The sequence below is a fragment of the Rhinopithecus bieti genome, unplaced genomic scaffold (assembly GCF_001698545.2).
Source record: "Rhinopithecus bieti isolate Rb0 unplaced genomic scaffold, ASM169854v2 scaffold_20891, whole genome shotgun sequence".
NCBI classification, from domain to species: Eukaryota; Metazoa; Chordata; class Mammalia; order Primates; family Cercopithecidae; genus Rhinopithecus; species Rhinopithecus bieti.
In genome coordinates this window covers 568345-588199 of record NW_016810137.1, presented here as the reverse complement: position 1 = coordinate 588199, position 19855 = coordinate 568345, and the positions used below count along the sequence as shown (strand labels likewise).

The 19855-nt window shown below is 46.0% G+C and overlaps 1 protein-coding gene across 4 annotated transcripts in view; it reads left to right on the top strand.

Moving 5' to 3' along the window:
- The window catches only part of DENND5A (DENN domain containing 5A), a 138716-nt gene extending 124175 nt beyond the window's left edge, over positions 1–14541 (top strand). For 2 of the 4 annotated variants that reach the window (XM_017891437.1, XM_017891439.1), the window contains exons 13-23: positions 635–719; positions 2303–2387; positions 2858–2986; positions 5905–6026; positions 7242–7387; positions 7951–8069; positions 8774–8955; positions 9566–9648; positions 10206–10329; positions 10940–11108; positions 13517–14541. In XM_017891437.1, coding sequence (XP_017746926.1) covers positions 635–719; positions 2303–2387; positions 2858–2986; positions 5905–6026; positions 7242–7387; positions 7951–8069; positions 8774–8955; positions 9566–9648; positions 10206–10329; positions 10940–11108; positions 13517–13700 — 1428 coding nt within the window. In that variant the 3' untranslated portion in view covers positions 13701–14541. Of the gene's footprint in view, positions 1–634; positions 720–2302; positions 2388–2857; positions 2987–5904; positions 6027–7241; positions 7388–7950; positions 8070–8773; positions 8956–9565; positions 9649–10205; positions 10330–10939; positions 11109–11795; positions 11919–13516 lie in introns of all 4 variants that reach the window. The other 2 variants (XR_001889067.1, XM_017891440.1) reach the window with 2 other exon arrangements.
- The last annotated feature ends 5314 nt before the right edge of the window (positions 14542–19855 follow it).

Below are 19855 nucleotides of genomic sequence, written 5' to 3'. Positions count from 1 at the left end.
CCCCTCCCCTCTCCTCTCCTCTCCTTTCTTTTCTTTTCTTTTCTTTTCTTTTCTTTTCTTTTTTTTTTCTTAAGACAGCATCTCACCCTGTTGCCCAGGCTGGAGTGCAGTGGTGTGATCTCGGCTCACTGCAACCTCCGCCTCCTGGGTTCAAGCGATTCTCCTGCCTCCTGAGAAGCTGGGATTACAACCACGCGCAACCACATCCTGCTAATTTTTATATTTTTAGTAGAGACGATGGGGTTTCACCATGTTGGCCAGGCTGGAATCGAATTCCTGACCTCAAGTGATCTGCCTGCCTTGGCCTCCCAAAGTGTTGGGATTGTAGGTGTGAGCCACCGCGCCCAGCTGCTTTTTTCTTTCTTATCCACTGGTCCCTTCCCAGGCTCTCTTTCCCATCTCCTTTCTATTCCCAGTGGGAGACCATTTCCTTTTTCTGTTACCTTCCATTGTTTATATTTCTTCTGGATTTTAGTAAATTGATATATTTGCATATGCTGTGTCGTGGATGTACACTGAAACAAGAAACAGTACATATTTTTTTTTTTTTTAGCAAAAGCTTCTATCTGTATGTTGAAAGCCTTGACCCCTGAAATCTAAACTGATAGGTGTTTCTCCCTTGCATTGGTTCCAGGGGAAATCAGCCTTATGGTCCCACCTGTTACATTATCAGGACAACCGGCAGAGAAAACTCACATCAGGAAGCCTCAGTACCTCAGGTAAGATAGTCTCTGCATTGGAGAGTCTGTCCTCTCTCCACTTTTCCGTCATCCACTGGAGTGATCATTTTGAAGCAAACTATTCCAGGTCAAAGAAGCCTTTGCTCTGGAGTGTTTTCTCTTTTAAATATGGAGCCACCAGACTCTCTGAACCACAGAGCATACCAAAACCATGGCATTTGCTTTCATTATGTATTTCTGTACGCTTTTTATTGGCAAGATAGAAAATTTATATGGGCAAGAGGCCAGTCTCAAAATGAATATGGGTTTTACTGTGGTACTGGGTTTGGAGCAGGCTGTTTTCAGAGTCTTTTGTTTTATTTCTGTGACATGGGCATTATGATTATCTATCGTATTAGTCAAGAGATCTGTTGGTCAGTGTCCTTCCTTGGACTTCCTCAAAGTCAAGTCCTGGTGTGAATGATCCCTTATACTTACTTTCTGTTTCTAACCTAATAAAAATGTCAGAGTTTGTGGCAACTCCAGAGGTCATCTAGTCCAGGCCCTTTGTTTTACAAGAGGAGGAAACAAGTCTGGAGAGGAATTGAATTTACTTAAGATCACAAAGTGAGCTCATGGAAGAGGCCAGATAAGAGCCAGTCATCTTGTCTCCTGCTCTGATGTTTAGACCATCCTACAGTGTCCTTTCCAGGGTAGTCTCCCTTCTTTTACTTCTTGGTGCATCTCCCCTTCACATCATCCTTTGTTCTCCACTCTCTGCCAAAACATTTGTTTACCTTTCTTGGATGTTTTTATCTTAATGGTAAAGGTGAGTTAAATGGGGTAAAAAGATGGGCATGAACTCTTTGGTCTTGAACTAGTTGACCTTAACTAGCACTGAACCTGGGGAGATAATTGGCTGAAAACTAGGGACAAGAGTTCTCCAGGTAGGCTTATGAGGAATTTTTTGGCCCGCTTTCTGGATGTGTAAAAGCAGGTTCTTATTAAGAATGCCATAGAAGTCATTGCCAAGAAATAAACTGTAGCCAAAAATTCTCAACAGCTTGATGATGAAAATACTAAGTTTTAAACATTAGGCCAGACATGAGGATATAAAGGTATTATATCTTCTCTTCTCCTAGAGGGCCTATCATTCTGGAACAGAACCAGAACATTCTTGTTCTTTATACATTCTCTTGGGCTTTTGTAGGCTGCTGTGAAGCCAGAACAGGATGTGAATAGTGGCTCCAAGTGGAAGCACTGCTTCTGTGGATCATGATGAGAGCATGATAGACTAGGAGCCAAGAGATCTGTGTTCCAGTACGGACTTTGCTAGTTGGTGATGTAGGCAAAGCAGCTAACCTCTCTGAATGTCATTTTCCTTCTCTGTTAAGTGGGGGAAATTGTGGTATCTTTTTTGGCTACCTTATAAATTGTTAGAGAATTAAATGAGATAATATCCATAAAAATACAAAATTTGATCTCTAGTAGGAATTTAATAAATATTTATGAAACAATCAATTAAAGTGTTACCAGTGTAACCAACTGTTTCCCATAGCAATTTGTGATTTGAGATGAGGAAAGGGTAGTCAGCTATTTGGATATTCAGATCTCTTTGGACATGATCAACTTGTTTATTCTAGGAATACTTCTTGATTCAGAACGTAGGAAGTCTGATGCCAGCTCACTCATGCCTCCCCTGAGGATCTCCCTGATTCAGGATATGAGGTCAGTATGGGCTCACATGTAATAAGCCACTAAAATCCTGTTTTCAGTTGCTGCTTAGGTGTCCACTTTAAGTAACAAGGTCTCAGTGGCTGCTACGGCATCTCAGCTAACATGGAAGCCCTTCTAATCACAAGGTCTTGTGTTTCATAATACATTTGTAAAGCTGCACAAACAGTTGGGTTTCCTGGCATTTTTGGAGGTAAGGGAGCATAGGAGAGTATCTCAGGCCCTAAGAGCTCAGAGTTAGCCTGGCTTTTTAAGGTCTGTGCTGTCTTTTTTCCTCCCAAAATATGGTGAGCCTATCTGGTAAAGCTACATGGAAACCCAGTATTTGGAGAATATAGAGATAGGCTCTCCTAGGTTGGGATAGGGCTGTCTCAGCAGGTCTCCTTCGGCTTTGCAGGTAAGTTATTGGCAGTGAGTTCATCTCCCATCCCACCCTCCACTTTCCTTTTGCATTCTTCCTCCAGGCACATCCAGAACATCGGGGAAATCAAGACTGATGTGGGAAAGGCCAGAGCATGGGTGCGACTGTCCATGGAAAAAAAGTTGCTTTCCAGACACCTGAAGCAGCTCCTCTCAGACCATGAGCTCACCAAGTAAGGCTGCTCCGCCAGGAGTAGAAGCAGGCTCCCAGGAATGGAGGGAAGAGATTGGAAACTTGCGTGGGAAGGGGGAGTATTCATTGCTGCTGCATTCAGCTAACCTCTTTGCTTATGAAGGTTTTGCAGTATTTCCTCTTCTCCCTTTTTATCAGTAGAATACTTCTGCTATATCGGTTCTCCCTGTCTTCTCAACCTGCATGCCCAAAACTAGCTTTCTTAGAGAGGTAGTGAGAAGGATGAGGTCCTCCTCTCCTTCCTGTATTCAGGTGACATGTATACCTCTTGGACATAAGGCATTTCCTTTGTCTCTTTTGTGTTCTGGGGAGCAAAGGATTGGAGAATTAAAAGGAAACTTCTGAGATGTCCTCTTCTCTCTCTTGTTCAACACATCATACCTCTCACTCCTCTCAGGATGTTTGTAGCCTTTTCTTGTCTGTACTTCTGCATGACCCTAGTCCCTGTCTGCACTCTACCTGGTAAACTTCTTCAGGGCCCAGTTTTCTTTCCCAGAGTTTTCCTGGACTCCCCAGAAACGTGGTTCATCCCTCCTCCAGGCATGCATAACGTTTGTTAGAATATTTGTTCATCCCCTTTTTACCACAATGTGTTGTATTATCATTATCTATTTGCTTGCTACTTACTGACGTTTGCTTTCATTGAAGGCATAAACCTGTCCCTTTCCCAAGGCTGAGCATGTTGCTTAGCGTCCACTAGGGATTCAGCCAGTGCACGTAAAAGGTGTGTATAGCTGCAGAGACAGGAGGTGGACAGCCTGTGAAGAGTATATCTTGATAGAATGTCCCTCAGTCTCTGCGATTTCCAGCTAGCTGCCAGGACTGTTTGTAGCTTGGAGATGCAGTAAGGTGGAGGCAGGGTTGTATATTCATGGGGGCTGTATATTCACGGTACCCACTGAATTCTAAATTCCAAAGGAAGAAATGAGTTAGTTCCTATATAGGGAGCCTAAACTCTTTCTCCTTAACTTGTCTGTGGTGAGTAATACCGTGTAGTGCCCTTCTTACCTTGAAACTCACTTTGTGTGGCTGCCATGACCTTATACCATCTTGTTCTCTTTCTCCCCTTGCTCGTTGCACAGTGTTGGCTTTCACTGTCTTCAATTCTTTGCATGCACACACTCTTTGTTGCTTTCTCGCTTGCTCTCTTACTTGGTGATCTCACCCATTCTCATGACTTCTCTCACCTCTAAGCAGGAAATGCCCACATCTGAAGTTCTGGCCCTGACATGTCTTTTGAACTCCACTCCTGCATTTATTTCCATTCTGATATTTTACCTTTAGCTCAGAGAGAACAAAAGCAAGCTTCACAGAGTCTTCACCATAACTACTTTACTCTCAGATTTTTTGTTAATGTCGCCGCTGTGCTCTCTGAAAAGCTTATCCCCACTTCTTCTCCGTACCTACATTCAGATTTTGGAGTCAGTTTTGACTCCTTGCTTTGCTTTATCTCCCACATACAGATTTCAGGTCTTTCACCTCTGTCCCACCTGTCTCCTTACCATTTTTACTGCACAGACTTAGTTTAATCCTCATTTCCCTTTCACTTCTCACCTGCACTAAATTTAAATTTCCTGAAGTTGGTCATGTCTGTCTCTTTTTCTAGGGCAAATTGCAGAAACCCCTTACTTACTGGGCAGATTGCAGACTCCTTAGTTTAAAATTTTAGGACCTTCCTTCATTTGAATAGCCTTTTTGTTTGTTTGTTTGTTTCATTTGACACCCTTGGTCCAATAGCCTCACTTCTTAGTCTCATTGCTAACTGATCACTTCACTGAATCCTCAACTCCAGCCAAACTGGTTTCCAAACCTATCTGTACAACACTTGTCTAAATTTCTGCTGCCCTTCAGGTCCCTCTTGTTCTAGGCAGCCTTCCAGGACCACTGAAGCATATGGCTCTTTAAATTCCAAGAAACAGCCTTTTGTTTGATTATTCATTGTGAGCAGTCCTATACCATGGCCTTTACCTGATTTACTCACTTAGACTGCATTTGAGGATAGGCGCTTTCCAGCACCTGGACATAACAGGCCTGGGTTGATAAATTATCTGTTAAAAGTGCCTTATAAACCTGGCTAGGTAGAACCTCACAGATCTGAATTCTTTACCTCTCTGGCCATGGTGATTGCAGCTTGGGCAACCAGGACAGTTGTCTTCTTTTGTTCTTTGCGTTGAAGGCCTGCACATTTGGCTCTGGGTGTCTCCTCTATTTGGGGGAAGACATCATTGCTTTGAAGCTGTAGAGGGCCTGGAATGTCAGGCAAAGGAGTTGACCTCTGACGAACAGGCAGTGGAAATGAAGGGAGGAAGTTTGAAAAAAGGGGAAGGATATGATCTGCATGGCTCTTCCTTGCCTGTGACCTGGATCAGAGGCGGGAGCAGAAGCCTGCCCTTTATCGCCTCTGAAGCTGTCCTGGGCTTATACCCCCATTCAGAGCAGTGTTCTGACTCTGCTCTCAGATCTACTCAGGGTTTGAAACTAGGCCTGGTGATGAATGGTGACCACAGACCTTCATCCTCTGCCACTCACACACCGTACACTAGCTGACAGCCTAACTAGAAGCCTGAGAGGACCTGTGTCATCCTTGATGGAATTTCATTACAGCCCTCAGTTTAGAAAAGGAGATTTCATGACTTTTGATACTTGACATTATGGTAACGTCATATACCTTGGACACAGGCAGTTTTTGATTTTTGTTGTTCCTGCCGTAGCTTAAACCATTGTCCCTCTGTCGCTTAGTTACAGAGTAGATAGCTTTGTTCCTTTAGAGGGTGAACCTAAGGAACTTGAGGCTTGACATCTTATGCTTCCCTTAGCTGTCTCCTTCCAGAACTGAAAATTCTAGTTTCTTTCCCTTCCTTTTGGTCGGAGACTGATGTGTTGCCTCCTCTCCAACAGAAAGTTATATAAGCGCTATGCCTTCCTGCGCTGTGATGACGAGAAGGAGCAGTTCCTCTATCACCTCCTGTCTTTTAATGCCGTCGATTACTTTTGCTTCACCAATGTCTTCACAACTATCCGTGAGTAGCCCTGTGCTCCCACTGGCCTTCTCAAGGCAGTCTTTATGAACCTGCCTGAGACTCACTCATTGTCCCCTTTTTAAAGAAAGAAGATTATCCCTTGTACTTTCTATTTGTCTTTTGCTTCTGTGGGGAGAGGGGTGCACTTGCCCTCCTTGGAGGTTGTGTTTTCTCTGAAGTTTCTCATTCTTGTTCTGAACTGGAGAGCTCAGTCTTTTTTGCCATTGTGTTGTCGATGTTGTCCTAGGCACTGCTCTGGGAGCCTCAGGTGATGAAGGTGGAGTGGAGTCAGTTGAGCTGATGCAGTTTACCTCCCTCCCTGCATACCCACAAAGAATCTCCCTTTTGTTTTCACCTGAGAGTGTCACTTGGCATCACAGAATATTTCAGACCAGTCTGAAGGGAAAAAGAGCTCTTGCCTGAGGTAGCAGAAAGAACTCCAGATGCCAGTGGGAGATTTAAGTCTGGGCCCAGCTTTGGCTAACTCATTATGTGTCTGTGAGCAGAGTCTATCCTGCTGTGAGTCTCAGTCTCTCTATTTACAGAATAGGGAAGAGGGTTCAATATGGTCTAATTCCCTTTGAGCCTCTTCTTTCCCTGATGCCAGGATTCTCTGCTGGGTGGAGTTTAGTCTCTGAGTTTGCCACTTGGCAAGTTCTTTGGCCAATTACTCAGCAGCATGGACTCTTGTTTCTATCTGATGCTGCATCTTCCGTTTTAGAGACTAGAGCTATGGGCTTAATAGAAGTAGCACTGGACTGGAATTTAAAAGATCCGAGGCAAACTGTTTCTCTCTCTGTGCCTTGGAAAAAGGATTGCAATACTTCATCTCCAAAGATTGTTATGATTGTTATTAGGGTTCATGAGATGATAGATTGAAGAGTGCTCTAAAAAGCAGTTCAGTACGTTAGGAGTTGGGGATATTGTTTAACCAACAGGTTCATTTAGCTCTGAGCCTATAGATAGGCTTGGATCTTTGATGTTTGGGTGGTAAGCCTGAGAGGAGTGAAATTGAGGAGGGGCTGTGGAATAGTTGGCTAATATTCTATATCAGCCAGGGACTAGGTCCTGGGGCCCTGTTGTTCCAGGGCTTTGCTTGGGCTGGGATAGCAGGGGCCACAGTTGTGCCAGCTTGCCTGGAGCAGGTCAGAGTCCCATCTGATATGGGAAGGATTCCTGATTGTCCTCAATACTTTTGTGGCTTCCCCTAAACAGTGATCCCGTACCACATTCTGATCGTACCAAGCAAGAAGCTGGGGGGCTCCATGTTCACTGCCAACCCATGGATCTGTATATCAGGAGAATTGGGTGAGACACAGATTCTGCAGATTCCCAGGAATGTGCTAGAGATGACCTTCGAGGTATGTGTTATTTGGGGCCATAGCTCTGTGGGGATCTGAGTTTGCAACAGCTGCTTTGGGGAGTTTTGTGCAGGGTTTTTCAGAGGCCTTGCTATGTACAGTGTAATGCGTCAGCATAGCTGACTTTCCTGAGATGATCTGAGGCTGGAGCCAAGGACTGACCCTGAGGAGGGGGACCCCACCCTGTCTAAACAGTGTCTGTTTGGAAGGCACTTTCTTGTCTGGACTTGCACATCTCTCCATGCATAGTGTGTCGAGAAGTCCCCAGGAGTTCTTTCAGCTACTCAGCCCACCTGTTCCCAGAGACCTCAGAACCCACTTCCAGAACCTCTTGCTCCCAGACCCTATTCTTCTTCTAGGTAGAGTGTTTTCTTTCTCAGCCTTGGGCACCCCCATGAGATAGTGCTGTACCGCAGTTTTGGCAGTATATAGAGCCATGACCTCTACCCCTGCAGATGCTGAGGGGTCACGTTGCAGGTAGCCAGTCAGATCTGTGCCTCTGAGGACTACTGTTCTTTCCTCTGATTTTCCTGACCTACCTCATCTTCTCTATTCTTTAACAGTGCCAGAACTTGGGGAAGCTTACTACTGTCCAGATTGGCCATGATAACTCTGGGCTGTATGCCAAATGGCTGGTGGAGTATGTGATGGTCAGGAATGAGATCACAGGACATACCTACAAGTAAGTGTTCCCTCAGGCTGTAAGGTAGAGGGGCAAGGTGTGTCTACAGGAGCTGTTTGATGCTTGGGTATGTGGAGTTCCTAAGGAGACCCTTTAGGTTGCGATAACCTGAGGTAACTTCCTGTTTGGCTCTGCCTCATACACTTGAAAGACTTGAAAGTAAGTAGAGGGAGGGTTTCCTCTTTTTTTTTTTTTTGAGATGGAGTCTTGCTCTGTCACCTAGGCTGGAGTGCAGTGGCGTGATCTTGGCTCACTGCAGCCTCTGCCTCCTGGGCTGAGGTGATTCTCCTGCCTCAGCTCCCTGAGTAGCTGGCATTACAGGCATGCGCCACTACGCCCAGCTAATTTTGTATTTTTTGGTAGAGACCGGTTTCGCCATGTTGACCAGGCTGGTCTCGAACTCCTGACCTCAGGTGATGCAGCCACCTTGGCCTCTGAAAAGTGCTGGGATTATAGGCATGAGCCATCAGGCCTGGCCAGAAGGAGGGTTTCCAGGTGAAGATGTGTGGAATTGCTGTGCCCAGGTCCCAGGCCACCCATGCCACTCAGGTCACTTCTCTGATGATACATGGTGGAACCAGCAGAGCCTTGAAGGAGTCTCTATCCTGGTTTCAGAGCCTATCTCCAGGGATTGCTTTGTTATGGCTCTTGCTGAGCAGCAGGGAGGAGCTGGATGCGCTGACAGTCCATTGTCTGACCTTCAGGTTCCCTTGTGGCCGGTGGTTAGGGAAGGGCATGGATGATGGAAGCCTGGAGCGGATCCTAGTTGGGGAGCTGCTCACATCCCAGCCTGAGGTGGATGAGAGGCCGTGCCGGACCCCGCCGCTGCAGCAGTCCCCCAGTGTCATCCGGAGGCTTGTTACCATCTCACCCAACAACAAGCCCAGTAAGTGGGAGGAGAGGTTGGGCCCTCATGCCACACAGTCTAGGGAATGGGTGGATCTCGTGGGCCCTGATATGGGGAACCCAGATACCAGCCTGTTTAGCTGCCTTAGGAAACACTTCTGCTGACAAAGCCACCTCAGGCATATGGCACCCTTCTCTTATGAATCACTGAGAGCATTTGGCACTCTCCTTAGAGGGCTGGCAGGAGAGGAGAGAACTCATGCTGCCAAGCCTGGGTGCTGTATATATTCATGCATGATCCATTAAAGGAGAAGGGTCTACTTTCTGGCCTTCTCCTTCCTGATTCCTGGGCTTCACAGCCAAGGCATGACTCTCTTTTGGTTGCCCACAATTCCAAAGTAAAATGGAAAATAAACTTTATCAGCATTTCTTAGAGATAGAACTCTAAGGTGTTAGCTTTTGTGTTTTTCCCCCAAGATTTGTGGAAGAGCTAAATCAGCAGAGCTGGGTGGGCAAGAGCCTCTGCTTCCTAGGGTCCAGCTGCCCTGCCTCTCCTATGGGCCCTCCCCATGTCCTCAGTCTCCTGCTCAGGCAGCTAAGCACTGTTAGCCTCTGAGATTGGTTAGGGATGTCTGCTTGATTTTTGTTAGAGCTGAACACTGGGCAGATCCAGGAGTCCATCGGGGAGGCAGTCAATGGCATTGTGAAGCACTTCCATAAGCCTGAGAAAGAGGTGAGCCTTCCTGCCCTCCAATCCAGGGCCTTACATTGAGTAAGAGAGAATAATTTTGTTTTTCCAATTATCCTGTTATGCTCTTCCAGGCCCATGTCCTGTGGACACCCTAGAGTCTTGTAGAGTGTGTGCCTCAGCTAGTTGGAGATGGAGCAGACTCCTTCCTCTGGGGGCCTTTGCCTCAGATTACCCTGTTTTCCCTCCATACTGATGACCCAGTAGAGTCCCTGGGCCCCTAGTGAACAGTGCCCATTCCTGTCCTCTTCTAGATTTGCCTGGGTCTCCTTGAATAGTGGCCACACTGGCTTTGTCCTCCAGTGGAGAATCTCCTTATGTGTGACCCAGATCCCTCATCTCTTCTTTCATCCATTTATTCAACAACTCTTCACTGGGAGCTGCTCTGAGCCAGGCACTGTGCCATGTGTTAGGGGAACAGACGGAGTCCTAGCCTGTCTTTTGCAGCCTTCCCAACTCTGGGCTGTGGGTTTAGGGATGCAGTGGTGGGAGGGCAGCTCGGCTGAGACAAGCCTGGCATCCTCCCCTGTTTCCTTACTTAGCGAGGCAGTCTGACGCTGTTGCTCTGTGGAGAGTGTGGCCTTGTCTCGGCCCTGGAACAGGCTTTCCAGCATGGATTTAAATCACCCCGGCTCTTCAAAAATGTCTTCATTTGGGATTTCCTGGGTGAGTTGAGCTGGAGTATGAGGGTGGGAAAAGCATGTAGAGATATAGGGGGATTCGCCAACATAGCATGGGTGCTGACCACTCTGAGAGGCAGAACCCAAATTAGGTGACTCTCAGATCTCATTTGTTTGCTCTAGTTTTTCTTAAAGGAAATGACAAGAGCTCTCCTCCCCCCTTGGTAAATGCTTACCTCTTGAGAATTGGACAGAAAAAATTATTCTAGACATTTGTTATTTAGTATGGACTTAGTCCTGAGTCCTCACACTTTCTCCTTATAGATCCCAAAGTCCAGCTGAGTGTATTGGAGCCCCAAGCCCTATGTTGCACCAATATGGAGAATTTTCATGCAAGAAACCATCCTCAGAATTTTTTGTGTCTTCAGAGTAGGGAAAAGAACATCTTTAGATCAAGGGCCACATAACTCAATTTAAAAAATAAGGATAGGGAAGCTAAGGATCATTTTGAAACATGACTGGTGACATCAGAACACTTGTGCTATTCTCATTAAGTTACCTGTGTGGACTTGGAGAGGCCCATGGCAAGTGGCCTGCAGGACCATCAGGTTGGTGTTGAGAGCCTTTTCACTGGCAAGCTTTTCTACTCTTCACAGAAAAAGCACAAACCTATTATGAGACATTAGAGCAGAATGAAGTAGTCCCTGAGGAAAACTGGCATACAAGAGCCCGGAACTTCTGCCGATTTGTCACTGCAATCAACAATACTCCCCGGAACATCGGCAAGGACGGCAAGTTTCAGATGCTGGTGTGCTTGGGAGCCAGGTACTGCAGACTCGGGGCCCAGAGTGCACAGCGGTTAGTTAGCCTTGGTGGTGGTGTTGGAGGCCTGGTGTGGTGCAGGGGTGAGGAATGGCTCACCAGGTGCCCTTAGGGAGATAAGGCCTTAGAAGGCTTCCTAGAAGCTCTGAATTTCCTTTGCGTATCATGTATGGTCACACACTACATAAAATGTGCCGCATAACAACATTTGTCAGTGATGGACTGTTTATGGGATGATGGTCCTATAAGATTATAATACTCGGCCGGGCGCGGTGGCTCAAGCCTGTAATCCCAGCACTTTGGGAGGCTGAGATGGGCAGATCACGAGGTCAGGAGATCAAGACCATCCTGGCTAACACGGTGAAACCCCGTTTCTACTAAAAAATACAAAAAACTAGCTGGGCGAGTTGGCGGGCGCCTGTAGTCCCAGCTACTCGGGAGGCTGAGGCAGGAGAATGGCATAAACCCGGAGGCGGAGCTTGCAGTGAGCTGAGATCCGGCCACTGCACTCCAGCCTGGGCGACAGAGTGGGACTCCGTCTCAAAAAAAAAAAAAAAAAAAAAGATTATAATACTCTGTTTTTACTGTACCTTTTATATGTTGAGATATGTTTAGATATCCAAATACTTACCATTGTGTTTTAGTTGCCTACAGTATTCAGCACAGTATTCCTTCATTTTTATTCTTCAGGCTGCTTTGGCAGGAAGCCCCAGAAGAAGTGTAGAAGAGCAGGCCTGGGGGCTGGTGACAGGGCTGTATCGATTTGTAGCTTAGGAGCAACAGACTAGACATACAGTAGGCTCTACCATCTAGGTTTGTATGAGAACCCTATAAAGTTTGCACAGTGACAAAATTGCCTAATGACACATTTCTCAGACTGTATCCCTGTCATTAAGCAACACATGACTTATGTGTGTGGTGATCTGTTGGGGTAGGGATGAGAGCATGTATGTAACCAGGGGCAGAGGGGCCCCATTTTGAAAGGAAAGATCAAAATTACACCACTGGGGAAGTTTGAAGCAGAGTATATCTAGTTATTCCTTCATTAAACATTTAAATGGCCTTATGGAAGTTGGTAGGAAGAGAGCTGAATAAAACATGGCCCCTTGCCATTTATTTATTTATTTATTTATTTATTTATTTATTTAGAGATGGACTTTCACTCTGTTGCCCAGGCTGGAGTGCAATGGTGCGATCTCGGCTCTCTGCAACCTCTACCTCCCAGGTTCAAGCGAGTCTCCTGCCTCAGCCTCCCGAGTAGCTGGGATTACAGGCATGTGCCATCATGCCTGGCTAATTTTGTATTTTTAGTGGAGACAGGGTTTCTCCATGTTGGTCAGGCTGGTCTTGAACTCCCGACCTCAGGTGATCTGCCTGTCTTGGCCTCCCAAAGTGCTGAAATTACAGGCGTGAGTCACCACACCCAGCCACCATTTAGAAGCTTACTTGTCCTAATTAAATACAGAACATGGAAGAAGGTTTTGAGGGTCCAAAAATGAAGTGTACATTCATACAATATGCTGAAAAGATAGAGGAGAAAGATCAGAGAAGACTTCAGGGAGGAGTTGGTATTTAAGTGAGCCTTTAATGGAAGGAAATAACAGAATGTGGCAAGGGCAGTAATAGGAAACAGGATAGGGCCCCTGAGCTGGGACAGAGAAAGATTCTTTTCATTATTAGTACAAAATTGTTTCATCAGGAGACTGAAGTAATATTAATCTGATATTATGGGTGGTATGCATTAGAGTGGACGAGATTGTTAGGGGTTATTCCTATAGGTCAGGTGAGAGAGCATGAAGCTCAAATAAACTTAAGGCAGTAGTTTATTCAGGCTGCATAAAGGGAGAGAATTGGCATAGTGGTTAAATACAGACTCCAGAAACACATTCACTACGTTCAGATCTCAAGTTATCCATTTACTAGCCATGTGGTCTTGGACAAGCTACTTAACTTCCATCTACCCCACTTTCTTCATCTGTAAAGTGGGGATAATAATAGTACCTACCTCATATCATAGGGTTATCATGAAGATTAAATCTCTTATGTTAGTACCAGCACATGCTGAGTGCTGTGTGAGGTTAGTGCTTATTATTATTCCTAGTGGTGATAGCTGTGGGAGGAGAGAAGCTCTGGGAGACACCGGTGGTGGGGCTGTCTAGGCAGGGTGAGGGAGGCAGGGGAGGAGGAGGCCTGGGGGCTCGTGACAGGGCTGATTTGGGTCAGGTTTGTTTGGTGTCCTGGAGCTGAAAGACCTCTTTGCCAGTCCCTGTTTGGGAAAAGGGACTGTGGGGGAGCTGTCAGCTTCTCCAGCTTCAGACTTAGTTCATGGTTTCCCCCTTGGCCTTGCACTAACTGTCTGTCTTCCTTTTCCCTTCCCCTCTGACCCACCTGGACTGCTCCTGCTCTGCCAGAGATCACCTCCTACACCACTGGATTGCCCTGCTGGCTGACTGCCCCATCACTGCACACATGTATGAGGATGTGGCACTGATCAAAGACCATACACTTGTCAATTCCTTGATTCGTGTGCTGCAGACATTGCAGGAGTTCAACATCACGCTGGAGACGTCTCTTGTCAAGGGCATCGACATCTGACCTCCCAGGACCAGTCAGCATCAGGACTGAGAAAGACTCATCCTGCAGCTCTGACCTTTCTTCCCAAATGGATTTAAGTGATTGTGCAGGAGAAGGAGACAAAATGTACACTCACTGTAAAAAGAAAACTAGAGGATTTTTGGAATAAATAATCTATTTTAGAGTTTATTTGCCGATTTGCTTTTTACACACTTTCATGTGAAAGAGTGATAGGGAGAGGGAGCGAGGCCGGTGCCGCTTATTTTGAAGCTGGTGCCCTCCCTTGCCGTGGCCACATGCTGGAAGCCTGAGGCCTCCCTGGACTGAGCCTGTGGCACTGCGTGCGGGACAGTTATGTTTCCTTGCCCCGTCGCATTAATGAGGCCCTTCCACATCATTTTTAAACTAATGTTTTCTATATTAACATTATTATGGATATTTGGCTTTCATAGGCCACACACAGGTGTGCTGAGCGGGAAGCCCCACGCTCCAATCAAAGGGATTTTTAGTAGTGCCTCTAAGCAAGCACTGATGAGTCAGTCCCACATCTTTTCTTTTTTATCAGTATTATTTGGGAAGGAGACATGCCGGGATGTGTCATCGTGCCAAATATCACATTTCCTGTTGGCACCGTTTCACAGAAGTAAACATAAGCATGTTTTAACAGGTTTTCTTTTCTTTTTTCTTTTAAAATGTTTTATTTATTTAACCCTCCATTGTGTGTTTTTAAGGATTTTCTTTTTTTAAGGAAAGGAAAAGCTTGTCATAATCTAACTGGCTATGTTATTATTATTAAATTTATGTTTTGCAACTTAGAAACCAGCTACAGTATGGCCCACTTAATAAAACACCTGAAACAAAACTGCATGGATCACTGATTTTTATGGAGGTTTGTCAGCAGTGGGTGGCTGCGGGTGCAGTTGGGTCCATCTGCACAAGGTGGGCTTGTGGCATCACCTCTCTCTACCAGCAAGCTCGGAGTTGTGGCCTGCCCAGGATGCCCCTGAGGGCCTGGGGTCTCCTGGGTCCTTCTGCCCACAGTGCCAGGAGCTCTCCTAGCTGTTACGTGACTGATTGACAGGGATGCAGACAAAGTTCTTTCCCCACTCCACAGAGGAGGAGACAGAGGCACAGGAGGGAAAAGACCTGGCCAGGGGTGCAGAGGTTGTCACTTGACTGAGACAGGATGGGCCCTTTCTTGAGAGGGTAAGGGAGACTGGGTGTGGGAAGCTGGGGGTCAGGGGAAGCCCTTGAAAGAAAGGTTTGCTTTCCTGGGGATGGCAGGTGGAAGACCTTTATGAGAGGTCTGGCTTCCTTCATTTTTATTCTTCAGGCTGCTTTCTCAGGAAGCTCCAGAAGAAGTGTAGTGTGATCAAGGCAGGGACCTCAAACCAATCAGTGCCCTCTTTTATGCTTCCCTGGTTTGCATGCACTTTCCCTTTGCCTGGAATGCCTCCCCTTCACCCACTTCGTGTTTGTTGTTCAGGGTTTACTTTAGCAGTCACCTGCGTGAAGGGTTCCCCAATCTCCCTAGGCAGTTAATCATTCCATCCTTGTGCTCCTTCATTTTCTTAGATGCTGGCATCTCCTCTCTGGATTGTCATTGCCTGCTTTCACATCAGGCTCAGCCCCTGCACCGTGAGCTCCCAGAGGGAAGAGGGGAATCTCTTACCTGTCTCCATCCCCTGGGCCTGGCAGGTGGTAAATGCTGCTGAAGAGATGAGGAAAGGGCCTAGAGAGCTGCAGCGCAGCGTCCTGCCTGCAGAGGGGGTGAGAGGCCGCACTGCACCAGTCTGCCTGAAGCCCACGGACAGAGCCTTAGTTCTTTTGGAGATGGCCGAGGAAAGGGGAAGGAAGGTAGGCAGTACCTCTGGAGCAGGAAGCAGGATTCTTGGCTGGGCAAGAAGGGCAGCATGGAACTCAGCTGTATGTGTGTATATTGTGGGCCTAGGCCTGAGCTTACCTTAAGCCAGGTGCCTGGGACCAACTATTTCCTTGTTCTAACAGCTGATCCTACTCACTTTCTACTGTGTTTGTTTTGTAATCTTCGGCAAATCCATTTTGGAATGGTGAGTGATATAAGAGAACAGACCTGTTCAGTAGCTCAAGATTTCAAGGACACTTGAGTCAACTGCATTCTTCTGTGTAGGGCCCAGCCAGGCCTCTCCAGTGGCCCTGGGTAAATCAGGTGTGTCTGGTTCACTCAACAAGCAGCCCTGCCTGCCTCAGCTTCTGTACCTGCTCTACTTCAGTGCTTCCCAGACTCTCAGATTTCAGGGACTGGTAAATAAGCAAGCAAAGGAACTCTGTGAATTACTATAAAGCAAGCACCCTTGTAATCACCACTCAGGTCAAGAATAGAACTTTGCCAGCCCCCATGGAACATGCCAGGGTCCTCCATGTTCCCCCTTCCCCATCACAGTCCCAGCACCTCCCTTCTTCCATCTTCTTGACTTTTATAAGTAATAATTTCACTGAGTTTCTTTATTGTTTTGTCGCCCAAATGTGCATCCCTACGTGCTATAGTCTTACTGTCCTTTTAAAAAAAACTTGATACATCTTTTAAGTCTCTTTTAATCTAAAGGGTCCCCTCCATCCCTTTCCTTTTTTTACAATTTGTTGAAGATTTTAAGCTATTTGATCTGTAGTTTTCCACAGCCTGGGTTTTTGCTAATTTCATGCCTGTGGTGCAGTTCAATATACTCCTTTATCCTCAGCATTTCCTGCAGATCAGCAGCTAGATCTAGACAACTTGCCCTTTGATAAGACTCTAGGTGGTGCTGTGCTCATTTAGCAAGAGGCACGTAATGTCTGTTTTTCATTTTTGTTATGTTAGCAGCCACTGATGCTCAATACCTACATCCAGCAAGTAATTCACTGGGGATTGCAGCATGGGGATATTCTAATCTATCATTTTGTCTTCCTTTATTAGATGGAATAATTTTATAAGGAGACATTGTCTCTCATCTACTGTTTGATTTCCCAGTAGAGTTTGTGTGGGAAAGGCAGATAAATGCTTAATTCTTTCCTTTTATTTACCCAACTTTTAAGGTAATGAATTGGTTCTTTGTTATCTTCAGAAGGTGACTATTTTTTAAACAGTATTATGAACTCATTGGTTTAAATGTATTTGATAGGCTTCATCTCATTGCAGTTATTATCTTTATTGTCCTACCTTTGGCCTTTGGGAGCTTCTTTAAGTTGGCTCCTGAGTTGTTTTGACACAACTCTAGTTGTCTTTGATATCTGCTTATATTTCTGGTATTGCAAGATGTTCTAGGCTCACTTTATCCATTTTCTGTCCTAGACTTGGAATCAGCTGTTTCTCCAAAAAGCCCTGGTTTCCTTAAGTGGGAAATGGTATTGCAAGACCATAATTGGACACTAGAAATTCTCATTGTTACTGGTAGATCATTGGTTCTAGGCCTATACAGTAGACAGAGCTTTGATTAAATTTAAATATAACATGTTTATACATTTAATATAGACATCTAGAAATAAAGATATATAGTAAATATGTATATTTGAAGATAGTGAAGATCTTGGAATTATATATGTTAAATGCACATGCAAATGTGTATGTATACATGAGTGTGTATACACACATGCATCCATGGTGCCCCATGATTTTACAATGTTATTTCTGATTCCAATTCAGGATTGTAGGGTGCCTTAGTCTGTTTAATGCTACTACAAAGGAATACCTGAGGCTGGGTAATTCATAAAGAAAAGAGGCTTAGTTGGCTAATGGTTCTGAAGGCTTTACAGGAAGCATGATGCTGGTATCTGCATCTAGTGAGGGCCTCAAGCTGCTTCCACACATGGTAGAAGAGGAAGGGTGTGCAGAATTACATAGCAAGAGAGGGATGAAAGAGACGAAGGAGGCTGGGCGCCGTGGCTCACACCTGTATTCTCAGCACTTTGGAAGGACGAGGTAGGTGGATCACTTGAGGTCAGAACTTCAAGACCAGCCTGGCCAACATGGTGAAACCCCATCTCTACTAAAAATACAAAAATTAGCCTGGCATGGTGGCGGACGCCTCTAATTCCAGCTACTCGGGAGGTTGAGGCAGGAGAATCACTTGAACCCAGGGGGCAGAGGCTTCAGTGAGCTGAGATTGCGCTGTTATACTCCAGCCTGGGCGACGAGCAAAACTCCGTCTCAAAAAATAATAATAATAATAAAGCGGAAGGAGATGCTAGGCTCCTTCCAGCTCTCACAAGAACTCATACAGCAAGAATGCATTCATTACCATGAGTACAAGAATGACACCAGGTCACTCGTGAGGGGTGTCGCCGCGTATCCGCCCATGACCCAAACACCTCCTATTAGGCCCCACTTCCAACAACAGGGATTACGTTTCACTGTGAGATTTGGAGGTATCAAACCAAACTATAACATACTTTTACTTTTTTTCTTTTTTTTTTTTGGAAACAGAGTCTCACTCTGTTAGCCAGGCTGAAGCACAGTGGCACGATCATGGCTCACTGCAGCCTTGACTTCCCAGGCTCAAGTGATCCTGCCTCAGCCTCCTGAGTAGCTGGGACTACAGGTGTGCACCACCACACCCAACTAATTTTTAAATTTTTTGTAAAGATAGGGTCTTGCTACATTGCCCAAGCTGGTCTTGAACTCCTGGGTTCAAGCAATCCTCTAGCCTGGCTTCCCGAAGTGTTGGGATTACAGGCATGAGCCACCATGCCTGGCTTAACTTTTTATATATTACATCTGTATCTCTTTTTTCCATAATGAGAACCCTAGGTCTGAAGGGCAGAGAAATTGGTAGAATTAGAAGATCCCCTAATTAACCATTTGCTTTATCCCACATTATAAACACAGCCATCTCAGAATAACAATACTAATGCTTCTACTACAATTATGATCATGGAAAACAGTTAAACTTTTTTTGGTATGTTATTCCCATCCTTCCCCCTTAAGCCTGCCCTCCCCCTGCACCCTTTTTTTTTTGAGACAGGGTCTCTATCACCCAGGCTGGAGTGCAGTGGCATGATCTTGGCTCACTGCAGCCTCAACTTTCTAGGCTCAAGCAGTCCTCCCACCTCAGCCTGAGTAGCTGAGACTACAGGTGCACACCACCATGCACAGCTAATTTTTGTATTTTTTGTAGAGACAGGGTTTTGCCATGTTGCCCAGGCTGGTCTTGAACTCTTGGGCTCAAACAATCTGCCCGCCTCAGCCTCCCAAAGTACTGGGACTACAGGCATGAGCCACTGCACCTGGCCAAGCCCCTATGTTTTATTTTTATGTATTTATTTATTTGTGGCTTGCTGCAACCTCCACCTCCCGGGTTCAAACAATTCTCCTGCCTCAGCCTCTTGAGAAGCTGGGACTACAGGCACGTGCCACTACTCCCGGCTAATTTTTTGTATTTTTAGTAGAGACAGGGTTTCACCATGTTAGCCAGGATGGTCTCAATCTCCTGACCTTGTGATCCACCCGCCTTGGCCTCCCAAAGTGCTGAGATTACAGGCGGGAGCCACTGCGCCCGGCCAGCCCCTATGTTTTAGTAGTTGTACTCTATCTTTGAGAGATCATATATTATTTCTGTCAACTTGGGGTTTTTTTGAGAAGCAGATTCCAAGACAGAGGAAACACCTGTGAGGGCTAAAGAGCTAGGGAGCAAGAATAGGCAGGGAGAGGCTTTAGATCCAGAGGCCAGGCTGAACCCTGGGAGAGGACAGAGGGAGGAAGGAGTGGGAAGGAAGTCTCAGACTCATAGACCAGCTCTGAGAAGAATCTCAGTCAAGTTGATGGGAAGTCCCTGAGCAAAAAGCTGCTCACGAGAGGAGTCCACTTTGGGCAGGAGTGGATACACCAGTAATCCTGTTGTGCTCAGTTGTTGGCTAGGAGCAGAGCCTAGAGGAAGTGTGGTTTCTGCATTCACAGGGGAAGCAGCTGGAGGCTGCCATTAAATATGACTCCTCTGGGTACTTTGTCAGGTTTTCTTGAAGGAGATTTGAGTGATGCAGCTCCACAGCCTCACAGTCTGCCCTTTACACTGCACAGATCCTCTTTTCTACAATGTACCCATGTTTCTTTCCATGGTTTCCCGAGGGGAAGCCTAGAAGAGGGAGCCTTGGGGAACAAGTTACAATCCCCATTGATGAAGTTAGTCTTGGGGCCACGATTGGTACTTACCTTCTCCCTTCTGCGC